This window comes from Chrysemys picta, chromosome 5, assembly GCF_011386835.1.
Source record: "Chrysemys picta bellii isolate R12L10 chromosome 5, ASM1138683v2, whole genome shotgun sequence".
Lineage (NCBI taxonomy): Eukaryota > Metazoa > Chordata > Testudines > Emydidae > Chrysemys > Chrysemys picta.
This window is the reverse complement of record NC_088795.1, coordinates 118,214,577-118,229,101: the sequence shown is the minus strand read 5'-3', so window position 1 is coordinate 118,229,101 and position 14,525 is coordinate 118,214,577. Positions and strand designations below refer to the sequence as shown.

General features: G+C 43.0%; 1 protein-coding gene across 2 annotated transcripts in view; it reads left to right on the top strand.

Moving 5' to 3' along the window:
• Nucleotides 1–14,525, top strand: part of C5H4orf50 (chromosome 5 C4orf50 homolog) — a 125,890-nt gene that overhangs the window by 89,518 nt on the left and 21,847 nt on the right. Inside the window, exons 20-21 of one of the 2 annotated variants that reach the window (XR_010601917.1) lie at nt 10,365–10,466; nt 10,695–10,848. Coding sequence is in view for 1 of the 2 variants with exons in the window: in XM_065598194.1 (XP_065454266.1) it covers nt 10,365–10,436 (72 nt within the window). In the remaining variant the exon portion in view is untranslated. The remainder of the gene's footprint in view (nt 1–10,364; nt 10,467–10,694; nt 10,849–14,525) is intronic. The other variant, XM_065598194.1, reaches the window with a different exon arrangement.

The following is a 14,525-nucleotide window of genomic DNA, read 5'->3' as shown; positions in this document are numbered from 1 at the left end:
GTGTACTTATTAATCTTGTCTCTCATGCTAATGTGCTTACCTACTGTGCCACCTAATAGTCCTTCAAGCCTTTTGTTCCAATTGTTTGGCTTAGAATTGTAGTCATTTTAGAATATTGTGACTACCTGCTTTTTCATTCTCCCATCATCATAGCATCTAGGCATCACTAGGCCATGCTTAAGGGGAAAAGGGGAGGATACACAGTGAGGTCTATGGATTACTGAGTGCCAGAGCCAATGTGAGTGAAATAATTCTCCCCACAGGGCAGTGTGGGACAGTGTGTAACCTATACTGGCCTGGTTTCTCTTATCTAGTAATCCCTAAACTTCACTAATCCTCACTAGTGCTCCAGTGCAGACTCCTGAAACAAGGCTTACTGCACTGCTCCATGTGCTGTGGGCATGAAGGGGGACCCATGGATGATGTCAAAAGAGACCACCCAGTTGATGTCTAGGGAGTCTTTTAAAAAGGCTCCTGCTTCCTCTCTCATCCTCAGCAGCTGGCAAGCCAATACCTTTAACTATATTGCTCTCCAAAGTCTTTGTCTAAAAATCTGATAAATCAGATTTAAATGGCATGTCCTGAATTATGTTTGCTTAAAAATCTCCTTTTTATATTTTAATAATGGCTTCTCACCTCCCCGATGATATTTAGAAAGGTGGTTTGGGTGGGCCCAAAAACAATTTGTAACACATGTGAGGGCCTATCCCTCCCATTCCCTGCTGCATTCAGGCCTGCCTGTTGCCTCTTCAGTTTCAGCTTTGCTGCTGCTGCTGAAGAACCTCTTGTTGGGCCTGGGAAAAAGTGTTCCTGTGAGATCTGTCCAGAGCAGCGCATGAGATTAATTTAATCATGCTAGTACATGAGACAGGAAGTGCATGCTTCCCAGTGCAGATAGACAGATATGAGCTAGCTCTGCTTGAGCTAGCATGCTAAAAATAGCAGTGTCACTGGGTGTAGCATGGGCAGTGGCTGGGGCTAACTGCCAAGTATGTACCCAAGGGTCCATAGCAGTTATGTTGCTATTTTTACTGTCCTAGATAAAGGCGCTACTGTTTGTCTGTCTACCAATGCTGGGAAGCATGCTGCCAGCTGCAGTGTAGATGTATCCTGTGGCACAGCTGGAAACTGAACCCAGTTCTTGTGAGTCTCAGACCAGTGCCTTAGCCACAAGAACTACCTTAAAACTAATCCCCAAAATACAGGTCCTGAACTCTCCTGAAGCGTGTCCCTACAGCAGTGGTTCTCAGCCTTTCTAGACTATTGTACTCCTCTCAGGAGTCTGAAGCCTGATCTCTGCCACCTGGGGCTGAAGCATGTAGCAGCTTCATGGGGCCCCCTGTGGCGTGCAGCCCCAAGCAATTGTCCTGCTTGCCACCGCCTAACGCTGGCCCTGCACTTGCGACCCCCATGACCACCAGGTTGAGAACAGGGCCGGCTCTACTGTTTTTGCTGCCCCAAGCAGCGCGCCGAATTGCCGCCATGGACGGCGGGGGCAGTCTGTTTGCCGTTAGGACGGCACGCGCATTTCTGCGGCGGTGGCAATTCGGCGGCAGCTTCTGTTTTCAGCCAGAAGACAGAAGTCGCCGAATTGCCGCCGCGGGCAGCTGAACATAGAAGCTGCCGCCGAATTGCCGCTGCCGCAGAAATGCGCGTGCAGCCCTAACGGCACACGGACTGCCCCCCGCCATCTGCGGCGGCAATTTGGTGCGCTGCTTGGGGCAGCAAAAACACACGGACTGCCGCCCCTTGCAGATTGCCACCCCAAGCACCTGCTTGGAATGCTGGTGCCTAGAGCCGGCCCTGGTTGAGAAACACTGATCTAGATGAGTTGACATATCCCCTGGAAGACCTCTGCATACCCCCAGGGGCACACGTAGCCCTGATTGAGAACCAGGGCCGGCTCTGGCTTTCTGGTCGCCCCAAGCAAAAAAAAAATAAAAACGCGGAGGCCAGAACAGCAAAGCAAAAAAAAAAAAACCTGCAGCGCGGCCGGAGCCAGGCTGCAGGGGGACTCCCTGCCCTGCAGATGTGCCCCGGCTAGCAGGGAGGAGGGAGCAGGGGGAGAGAGAGAAGGGGGGCGGCCAGGGCTTCAGCAGGGCGCTGCTACGCGGCCCCTCCCGCCGTGCCCCCCGCTGGGAGGGCTCCGCACCACTCCGGTCGGCTGGGAGGGAAGGATGCGGGCTGCCCTGCCGGGCTTGCTGCAGGCCGCTCTCGTCCTCCCTGCCGCTGCTCCCTACAGGGCGGCTGGAGCGGAACAACAACAAAAACAAAAAAGCGGACGTGCTGCCCTAGGATTGGGCGGAATGCCGCATCCTACAAGCTGCAGCCCCAAGCACCAGCTTGCTCGGCTGGTGTCTGGAGCCAGCCCTGTTGAGAACAACTGTCCTACAGCATCTAGGCCCTATCACTAGATGCCTACAGAAATACCAAGTCCTCTGTCTCCAGAGAGACAGAATACACAGCTGAGAAGGCACACCTCACTTTAATAACAGCACTAAGATGAATTTATAATAAAACAAAAATAAAGAACAGAGCTTTAAGTGATACTAAGCACTTGCTCTTGTTTGTAAATCTTCTTGAATAGCTTGTGCATTGCCTTTACCATATGTTCCTCACCTGCGTGCTGCAGCTATGTGGTTATGTTGTCACTTCCCGGCACCTTTTTCCGTTTCAAATTTCCTATTGAGATCTTTACTTTTTCTTTTAAGAATTCTGGCATCTGCTCTCCCTCATTTGTTCTGGGAAGCTTCTCCAGGACCATTTCACCTACTGTGTTCTGCACAGTTTATAGCTCTTCAAAATATTCTTTCCATCACTTATTCTTTACTTGTTCATTGTCAGTTATTTGTCCGCATTTGTCTTTCACTGCCAACACCTTCAACTCATATGTTTTACTCAGTTCGCTTGTGTTGCATTTCTCTTCATGTGTTCTTCTGCTTCTCTACATCGTTCAGTTATTTCTCTCTCTTTCTCTCTCTGGTCAGCCTGTTGTACTCAGCTCTTATGTCCTCCTTTTATTCTCATTCATCTTATTACACTTGTCACGCAGCCAGGGCTGGCTCCAGGCATCAGCTGAGCAAGCAGGTGCTTGGGGTGGCCAAGGGGAAGGGACGGCACATTGGGCTCTTCGGCGACAATTTGGCAGAGGATCCCTCGGTCCCTCTTGGAGGGAAGGACCTGCCGCCGAATTGCCACCAAAGAAGAAAGCGGCGCAGTAGAGCTGTTGCGGATTGCGATCGCGGATTTATTTATTTTTTCCGCCGCTTGGGGCAGCAAAAACCCTGGAGCCGGCCCTGCACTCAGCTACAGCACTTCATCCATTGTCCACCTTGGTTTCTTCATTTTGGCCTTGCAGCCCAACACTTGTTCAACTGCTCTGAAAATCCCATTTTTAAACTGTCCCCTGTCTCTTCAATGTTCATTTCTTCTTTCACCAGAGGTGTGTTCTTTTTCCACTTTTTCTTCTTTGTATTCTTTCCTGAAATCTGGCTCTTTCAATTTGCCCCCTTCATAGATCTTAGTTCTTGGCACTTTTTTGATTGCTTTCAGCCTCAACCTTATTGATACCAGCACTTACTTATGATCTGATTCGACATTGACAGCAATGATCTGTACAGCAACACACTTGATTTCCATCTCTGATTCACAAATACAAATTCTACCATGCGTTTCATTTGCCCATCAGCAGATATCCATGTCTACTTCCTCTGCACCTTTCTTTGTTGAAATAGCATGTTTGTTATCACCAGGTTGTTGCTTAAGCAGAAATTTAGTACCCTTTCTACTCTTTAGTTTTCTTCCCCTAGTTCATACATGCCTATTACGCTAGCCCAGGCATTCCAGTCCGATCCCAGTTTTGCCTTAAAATCTCCCATCACCAATAACTTGTCTTAAAATTTCCTGTATTGTTTTCTGTACATTGTTATACATTTTGTCAATTTCTTTGGGTTCTGCTACTGTCAGCACATGTACTTGTACTATTGCACCAAATTTGATTCTGAATCTCTCCTTCAACATACAAGGAGAAATTGGGTTAAATGTCATAAGAGCCTGGCTTGCCTTCAGCTTTCAGAATCAATGCAACTCCATCCTGGTGTCCACCATCTTCTCTCCCTGATGTCAATATCCTATGTTCGTCATGCTAGAATTCTCCTTTACCATCCCATCTTGTTTTGCATAGATCGATTGATTTCCCACTAATATCTTTTCAACTCATGCATCATTACTGCAAGAGCTTCAGCCTGGTATAATCTTACATCATGTAGTTCCCTGTTCTGCATGTTATGTTTGTATTTGTTCTCTTCACAGACTTTTTGCCCCCACCTCAGTTTATGATCGGTGAAAGTGGCCTTTGTTTGTCCAAGCCAGCATCCTCTTCTTTCGTTTTCCAGTCTTCATTCTGTTTCTATGGTCCAATATTTGCCATTTGTTCAACCCTGATTCCTTGGCTTTGGGGTTGACCAGCGTATTGTAATCTGTCTACAACACTGCTCTAAGCTATCCACTGGCTTGTTCCGGCACCGTTTCCGCCAATGTTTATACTTTCCAAATTGTTTTGTTGGCTTCACCAAAGAGTATGTGTGTGTGTGTGTGTGTGTGTGTTAGGTGTTCAGCAGCTTTGTGGAACAATCTACCATGTACAATCTTTTAGTATGTGATGCAAATGTCTTTTTAGTATGAGGAAAGAGCAGCAGTGCACTTGGACAGTCAGCCGTTCTTTGCTGGTGTGTGGCTGGTGAAATCAAGTGGGTATGTCACACCAGCTATGGATGACTGAAGACTAGGGCAGACAAATTTATCATGGGCTGATTGTTGCACTGGCTAGGCTGCCCTTCCCGTATAGCCTACCTGCTGTAATGGATGAAATGAGACTCTAAGAAGACAAAAACGGACAAACACACACACAGTGCACTAGCTATTAATTTACAAAACTAGCTACAGTACTAGCAAAATAAAGCCACCGATGATGGATGACAGAGTTGAGTTATTTGTGCCCTTTTTGGTCCAACTTTGCATACTCCCTTAAGCATTTGCCTGCTGCACATTACTCCAAGAGCAAAACACAGTTTGCCTTTTACATATTTTAAGTCAAAACTTTAATGATAGGATATTCCTGCAGTGGGAGTAATTCAACCATGATGTGTAGCTGCACTGACTTCAGTGGGTTACACCAAGCATGGATTTGGCCTAATGTGTTTTAAAGCTGTGTTTATAATATATCTGAATCCCTTGGACCATTAATCTTTAAAGTTTCCCATTCATGCCCATAAATACATTAACTAACAGCTCTTCCTAGCTATCTTAATTATGCAGGTCACATACAGGTTGCTATAGTAACCCTGCAAGCCACGTAAGAGAGGAAGGAATAATATATATATATATATATATAGGCATACACTCCCTGATTAATGTTAAGGGCTGGTAAATCATTGGATTAGGCCCTTGGCTTGCCCTGCAGCAGATAGAGCTTTGAAAGCTAAGACGTTGTGTGGCTGTTCATGTGGGACATGGTACTAATTACAAAGGTGCCATTAACTGAAGAGTCCTAGTGTTATGACACATTATTTTAGTTTGTTGCAGTCTACAATTATATGTCCTTGGAAGATGATCCTAAAATTCACCTCAGGTGTGAACTTGACTTAAGGGAAGGAGATATTGTTTGGGTATATTTGACCAAGAAAGGATGTTTTTTGTGAGGCAAAGGTAAGTCCACTAAATTATTGCACAAATGGCTACACTGAGTTCCGATGAGATACCAAACTACAGAAAGTTAAATGCAATACCAGTAGAGGGCTAGATAGTTTCCTCCTATGGGAAACCCTGCTCTGAGCAAGGTTAGACAAACCAGTGATTAAAATGCAGGCACCCTTTTCTATCTAGCACTTAAATTATTGTTACTCCATTGAGGGAGCTGTAGCAATTGTAACATCGATGGGAAATTTTAAGGAAAATAATTTAATGTAGACACCTCTGAATTGTACTTCCATTTGGAATTTCAGAGTGACGCTGCTCCACAATGAAATAATTCTCAAGTGTATGCCAGCTAAATGAAACAGAGTTAAAATTGTTCTCTCTTGTGAACCTTCTTGACATCTTCTGTTTTACAAAGAAACCATTTCATTTCTTTAAAAGGATCCCAGCTCTCTTCTTTGTGTGTCACCCTGAAAAGCCAGATCATTTTTGCTACCTGCTTTGTTGAGACTGTCAACCAGCTCTCTGAGAGTGTCTAGTACTGTATTGGCTGCATTTTACATTTAGGAGGGGGGAAAGGACCCTGCTTCAGAAATTCAGCTTGTATTGCTTTCCTTCCCTCCAAGTACAAAGGATGTTTTGTTTGTGCTCAGGATCCTGCTAAAATGTTTGGCTGTGAAATTAACTCTGCCTTGAGAATGGGAAATGAGTAGAGCACATGGCCTGAGGCTGTTGGATGCTAAGTTCCCCTCACCGCTGCTCTCTTTCACATACTAAAAGGACTTTTGTACTATGTAGTAGATTGTTCCTCACAGCTGCTGAACAGCTAACAAAAAAGCACACACTTTTGCTAAAGCCCTGATAGGAATGATTTCATGATCCCGTTGAATATAAAAGACTTGAGAGAAAGTACTTTCCCCATATTTTCATCTTTTTTTTTAGCTGGTTTTAAGAAATGGCTGTTTGTTTGTTCATGCAAGTTTTTGTTATTTTTTAATAAGACTGTAAGCTTCAGAGCTGGTCAGAAAAATTCCACTGCAACTAAGTTTCAGCAGGAAGTTGGTGAAAAGTGGAATTGTGAACTCCCCACTTCCCTTTGTTTCCAAACAGCTCCAGCCAACATCCCAGATACTGCATGCAGAGATGAATAAAGGAACTAGTCCGACACCTATTGACTTGATAGATATTTTCCCATTAACTTCAATAGGAGAAGGATTGGGCCATAAACTCTGTTGATAAAAGATGTGATCTTGAAAACCCCTTACTCAGGCTGGAATTAAACTGTTTGCATCAAGTCTAGTTACATGAATAAGTATTCACAGGATCTGGCTTATGTTCATTTGTTAATTTCTCTCTTTTAGATAGATAGATAGATAGATATAGATAGATAGATGAGAGTGGGAGGAGTTGTGTACATTTCCCTTATGTAAAAATTGTTTTGTATGTAGAGTGTAGAGCAAACACTCAGAAGTGCTGAATACCTATCAAAATCTGTCAGAGTAAGAGAGAGAGAGACACTCACCCATACATTGGGATATACATAAACGCAAGAGTTCATACTATTTGAATAATTGAAATAGCAGCTATGTGCTTAAATCATTTACATATTAATGATGGTAGATGGGGATGTCCCTCATTTAAAGGAACACACATTTCCCCCACAAAAGACAACGGCTCACATATTTGGAGCAAATAAAGAATGTGTAACTTCTCCAAAACACATGTAAGCATTTCAGTGCATTGACAGCACACTGGAAGCTGTCTGGTGTCATTCTTAATAAATTCCATAGTATTGAACTTGAGAAGAGACAAAAGATTTGCAAGGATAATTGGGCATAAGCTGGAAATCCAAAGTCCTCAGCAATTTTTTAAATCAAGAGAAGGAATGGGGTGCAGAGTTCAGGGTTAATGGGTTATGACTGTTTCCTTCCAGGTTTTGGGCTAAAATGGCTTAGTGATGTGACCTTTTGCTCTGCTGTCTGGTGCCGCAATTTCAAAAGCTGTTTTGGGATTAAAACTTTGGAGTGCTTGGTTAGCTTGATGATCACAGATGCATGTATACGAAAGCGAGAAATAAGCCAGACTACAATTTGTCACGTTGTTCTACATCTGCTGGGAATCCTATCACTTTAGCTAGTTGCTGTCAGTGCTGCAATGAGACATGAGGAAACAGAGAAGAAAATCATAATTGTTTAAAAAATATATTTAAAATTTTCTCATATGTGAAATGGAAAGTTTATTTTTTCAGTATGTTCTCCCCATCAAGCCCTGGTTGATATTTTAGTATTGTTTGCTGACAATAACGTTACTCTGTTGGGGGTAAAGAAGATTTGAATGGTCTTTTCTGTTCTGCAGAAATAGTGGCTATCAAGGGAGATGCGATATATTTTGATGAGGAGTATGGAAGAGATAGTGCATCACAATCTCTAACCTGAGGCCTTCAGTCTCTAAAAAGAGCCATCTGTTAACTTTAAAAAGCACTTGCATTGATTATTTATATTTTCATTTTTCGTTTTCTATATTTCTATTTAAATTGGATTTTCCCTATATAAACACTGTAATGGTTTTCTCAGGAGATGCATACTGAAACTTAATGTTAAGCTTCCTGATTACATTACTGTGATACAATTTATGCTTCTGGTATCTTCCAAACAGAAGGAAACGGGATCAAGCATGTGTAACACATATTGCTACTTATACAGGTTGAGAGAGAGAGAGAGAGGTTTTTTCCATTTTTCCTTTTCAAATATTGCTATCTGCATGAAAACATTGGCTGATCAACTGCATGCAGTTCTCTGACCTTGATTTTCATGTCAGAGTGTGGTCATATTTCATCCCAAATGAAGAATAAATTTAGGTCAAAGAGGGAAATTATTTGATGATTAATACCACTCCTTTTCAGATCCACAAGGGGGAAAAGATAAGGTAGCACTCAAAATCAGCAGATGGGAATGTGAAAGATCTTTGCCCCTTTATGCATCTGTGTAGGAGTAGAGACAGGACATGAAGTGGTAAGCTACCATGCAGATAATTATGCGTAGCCTCAACTTTATTAATTAAATCAATCGAACCTTATGAACTGTGAATATTTGACATTTAACATCACTGCTGTAGTTACCCAGCAGCAAATGTGTCCCATGCAGTATTCCGTATTCCATACTTAGCAGCTTGCAATAATGGTCCTTCACTCATGGGACAGAGACCACCCATAACCTCTCTTCACACAGCCAGCCATCAGGATTTGGCTTCATACCAAAATCGCATACTCTTGCCTCTTCCTCATACTCAGAATTATGGCACTGTTGATGGATGCGTCAGTCTATGCTGGAAGTTGAAATCCAACACCTTGTCTCAATCCTCACTGCTGGTTCTGGCTTTGGTCCCTGTCAGTCTTATACAAGGGACTGGAGTGAGTTAAATTGCCCCAGCTAGTGTCCCTGTACCTCACTGGATTCCTGCCATTAGGGTTGCCAGAGATTAACTTGGACAGTCACTCTTTATACCCCAATGGGTTAACCACAAACAGTTTCAAGCATCGAGGGATGTACATTGCACCCACATCAGAGTTATACACTCCAGCCTTATGAGAGAGATTAGGGAGTTCATCCTTTGTGCCTAATGATTGCCTCTCATCATCTTCCCAGTGCACATTGCTATCTGCTTGCTAACCTCTTTTCTGGACTAATCAGCTCTGTCAGTTCTAAGGTTCCCCTCCAAACCCACCTTATACGCATTTCAGCCCATACTTAAGTGAGTTGTGGGGACAGCTACGTGGCTGGCCAAAGCCCGTAACCTTGATCTACAAACTAAGTGTGTTGCTGAATCCAAATGATTTTCTTCCCAGTGCACTATTAAAACATGTTATGCTAAACTGAAGCATCAAGGAGTGGAGCAGAGGCATTCATTAATCTCTCAGCGACCCCTTATCCTGTATTGTGTGATCTAGAGTATTCCACTTAAACTCTGTGTTTCAGTTTCCATATCTGTAAAACAGAGATAATATTTACCATAATAACCTCATAGAGGTGTTGGGAGACAATCAATTAGGGCACAATTACGTCCTTGTCCTACTTAGCCAAGCTGGGAAGTGAGGGGGAATATGGTCTCTGGTCTGCCATGAAGCACAGACGTGGCTCTCCAAGTACTCCCCACTGCGAGCAAGCGGGGGGAGGGGGAGATTGCGCAGAGAGAAGTAGGAAGTGGACAGAACCATGGCTCTGCCTCCTCCTACTTCCTGGCCTGAGTAGTGGGCCAGACGTGAGCAGAAACAAAGCTGTGCCTTCTTCAAGGGCTGCTATAGCTTACTTACCCATCTGTGGAACAAGAAATGGCACTGTGTGTCCTGGAGCCATTCCTGGGGTGGATATTGTGTATGCACTGCCTCTTGCTCGGGGCTGGGTCCGAAGGTATAAACTAGTCCTTAGTGTCAGCGAAGTGCACAAGCAATAACAACATTGCAGTTTAATTAAATTCTGCTTTTTCTGTGGTTGATTATAATCCTTCTCTGATTTCATATGGTCACTGTGCCATTAAGCCTGATTAAATGTTTCCATTACTTGCTGTGACATTGTATTACGTATAATAGAAATATGCATTTTGGAGCCCTTGTGTATATATTTTACTTTGGAGAAAACCTAAGCTTGCTTGACTGTTTGTCTATTTCTTTAAAGGTGGATGGAAGGCAAGGTTTAGCTCCATTGTCTTCTTTGAAGAAATTAATTTTGGATTACCAAAGAAGCTAAAGAAAATACAATGAAGGTACAGCACTCAAGGTATCTGCATGGATTATTTATATGAAATAGCTTGCTAAAGTGCAAAGCTGCGTGGGGAAATCAGTGCAGAGTTGCAATTCGCTTTGTTCTTTCAATTAATTGTTTCTGCTGTTGTGGTTAATATGATTGTAATTCTGAATTACATTTGCTCCTTCATTTCTATATCTAATGTTAACTGTTACACTAAATGTGAAAAGAAAGGTTAAAACAGATATTTTCTTTCTTTAGCTTTGTGGGTTTCCCTAGAAACAAGAAAACAGCGAAAGTAAGGTCAGAAATGCAGCTCCATGACGAGTCATTGATTCAAATTTGTCAGTCTCAGCTTAGGAGAACTGGATAAATGAAACTGCCAAGGAATCCAACTCTTAGCTAATTTTGGCAGGTATTTGATTTGTAAAAATAAAGTATGCTGTGTTTGTTTATTCTGGTAAAAAGAATCAATGGGAATAGTTTACAGCAAAGACTCACTGTGTCAGGAAAGCATAAAAATAATGTTCTTTTATCCTGGCATATTTTCCTGAGTAGCTTTACACTATCACCATCTGACTATCGGTTGTCTGAATCTCAGGACTGTATTCCTTCCATCTTTCATATACCGTATGACAGCCAACACTCTTCATATTATAGTGCTGATCTCCTTTTTGGTTATGTTCGCAATATTTTCAAGGCATTTAATTCATTTTTCAAAAGATGAAAATGTGGTTTTTCAAAACCTAGGGCAAACAGGTTTTAATGTTAGTGTAAAGGTCATTCCTAAAAGTTAATTGCTTTATAAATAGCCAGATTAAAAACGCATAAGAAAAGGAGGGAACAATCTGCTTACTATATGCCAAGTCAGGGAAAAGCTATAAAAACAGACTCTAGGAAATGTTGTTCTTGCCTGAGATTAGTTATAAAACTGTTTGCAATAGTTTATTGCCAACAAAACTGTCACTTTCTAGTACTTTGGGCCAAATTGTACAAGTCATGTGAATACAGATCTCTACTTCTCTTTCTAAAGCACTTCAACAGAAGTGAGAGGAGAGTTTTCAGGATCAGTCTCTTTAACTGAAGGTCACAGACGTCACATGATCAAGCTGTTCATTCTAAAACTTGGCTAGCCCACAGTCGTTCTTGTTGACACTATGGGTGCCTGCAGCAAAGAACATGAAGGGAGCTAAGACTTCATGGCCAAAGGAGTCTTTCCATGTCCCCCCAGCCCCTTTGTTACTTGGATGGGTCCTATGCCCTGAAGGATAACTTTTTCTGAGAGAGAAAGTTTAATCTATCAGATAGAACCCCTATTCTTGTGTCTGGCTGAGCAGTGCTCATCAGAAGATTGGTAAGGGGGCACAACATGGTCCTTTGTTCTCTGACCTGGGCCAGGTAGACTCCAGATCTACATTTACAGCATTCTCAGGACCACCCTAACTTATGTCTAACTACTCACATTCCCAAGAGGCTACTTAGGCAGACAGGAATAATCAGAGTTCAGAGATTGTCCATCCACACCCACTTTTCCCTGGGTTGTACCCCATCCATCCGGGGCTACAGATGGGTTGGCATAGAGTTACTACATTAGCCCCATACATCACATAGGGATTCCTGATGTACTGTGAGAATTCCATAGGGTCCAGATCCATGGGCTTTCACTGCTCCTTTGTGTTGGTGGAAGTTGCTCAGGGAGAGTATGGTGGATTCTAGAGCAGGGTTTCTCAAATTGTGGTCTGTGGACCCCTGGGGGTCCGCGAGGGTACTCCAGGGGGTCTGAGAGTCATGTCTGGGGTCACTGGCCCTGCTGATCAACTCCTCCCCCTCCCTCCCAGTGCCTCCTGAACTCCGGGGAACAGCTGTTCCGTGACGCGCAGGAGGCGCTGGGAGGGAGGAGGAGGAGCAGGGATGGGGCACACTCAGGGGAGGGGTGGGAAGAGGCATGTCAGGGGTGTGGCCTTGGGGTAAGGGGTGGAGTGGGGGTGGGGCCTGGTGCTGAGTGGGGGATTTAGGGGTCTGTGAAAATTTTTAAAACAAAATGTGGATCCTTGGGTTGCTAAAGTTTGAGAAATGCTGTTCTAGAGTCAATCCTGCAGGCTTTTGCATGTGACTATGTAAAATGTCTTTAAATACATTTAGGTGTCTGCCATCCAAAGAGCTACTGTTTCTCTCCCTGTATGACAAGCCCATTATTAAATATTTGTTTCCCATGTAGGTACTTACAGACTGTGATCAAGTCACCTCTTAATCTTCTCTTTGTTAATCTAAATAATGTGGCAAAACCTCCTTCACCTTGTCACCCGCAGTGTTGTTTCTCCCTCCAATAGTTGGGGAGTGGACCTGGAGTAAATCAGTCCTACTTTGGATATTTTTAATTATTTGCTTTGGTTTATTTTTCAGTATTTACAAGGTGGGCTTCGGGATAGGCCTGAGTGGTTCTTTCGAGCAAAACCAAACTCACAATACAAAAGATATACATTTGCTTTCCCCCTCCCCAGAGCGCCAACTTATTACACTGGCTTCTGGTTGCCAGCCCTTCCCCAAACAGAAGTAAACTGGATTGCTTCCCCTATGGGGAAAAGACCAGCCTTCCACCTAGGAGAAGCCTTTTCTCCCTGCTGCAGCTTGTTTCTCATCCCTCCTCCCTCTCTCTCACCAGAAGAGGAGTTTTTAAAGGTCACCAGCAGCCCTTATTTGGGCTCACGTATCTAATTAATCTGAGATAACATTTTTGCAGTTCATAGGGAAAAGGGTCTTCACCTTTCTAGGACTGTGTTCCACCACTCTCTTATAGCTGTCTGGTCTGACTTTGTCACATAAGATTCTTCTCTTTGAGTATATCAATATAAGGCATGGCTCTTCTCTGAACCTTCTCTAGTTTATCAAAATCCTTTAGAATTGTAGATTTATAAAGTCATAGATTTTAAAGCCAGATGGAGCCGGTAGATCATCCATAATGGACCTCCTGTATAACACAGGTCATAAAATTTCACCCAGTTACCCTAGTATTGAACCCAATAACTTGTATTTGGCTTCTCAGAAAGGCATCTGGTCATGATTTGAAGACATCAAGGGATGGAGAATCCACTACTTCCCTTAATAGGTTGTTCCAAGAGTTAAATCACCCTCACTGCTAAGAAATTGTGCCTTATTTCCAGTTTGAATTGAATTCCAGCCATTGGTTCTTGTTTTGCATTTCTCCACTAAAGAGTCCTTCAATACTCAGTATTTTCTCCCCATGAAGGTACTTATACACTGTAATCAAGTCACCTCTCAATCTTTTTTTTGACCAATTAAACAGATTGACCTCTTGAAATCTCTCACTGTATTTTTCCAGCCCTCAAATAACTTGTTTGGCTCATTTCTGCACCCTCTCCAATTTGTGCTGGGAACTGTACAAACATAAAGTAAAACACTGCAGTGTCCTGAAATTTTCACAGTCCAGAAGAAAAACTATAGTCAGTTCAGCTGACATCAATAAAAATGCAGTATTTGCCACATGGCAACAACTCTATTTCCTGTTGTAAGTATCAGATGTTACCATAGTTACTGCAAGTACTTGGCGTATTGAATGTTGTGGTTTCAGTGGTTCCCACTGAACTAAAGACCCAGGAGATGAAGGTATAGATGAGCAGGGACCCAGTTTTATTGCAGTAGTATCAGAATACTCCTGCATACTTCTTATTTGGGGTAGAAAGCCAGATGCATCACTGTTACATAAGCCTGCTGGCCAGACTGCAGAGCTTTGTGCTGATAGGAATATGAGAAGTGTAAGTCCCTTTCAGCCTAGCAGAAGTGAAGCTAACATCTATTTAGGTGATGGTAGCTGCTGTTATTGTTGTGCAGATATACACAGAGTTATGGAGAGACTGTGTCTCTGCCCTGAAGAGTTTAAAATCTAAAATTAAACAAAAATAACGGGGGGAGTAACAGATCCTTAGGAAGGGGATAAGGAGAAGGGAATAAGAAAGTGAAAATATAATCTGATAGGTAATGAGAGTTCTGTTCATCTTTAGGATCTGAATTTGCAACGTGCTGCACACCACACAGTAGCCCTGTTCTAAGAACTTGGCCTACTAGGTCTTTAAA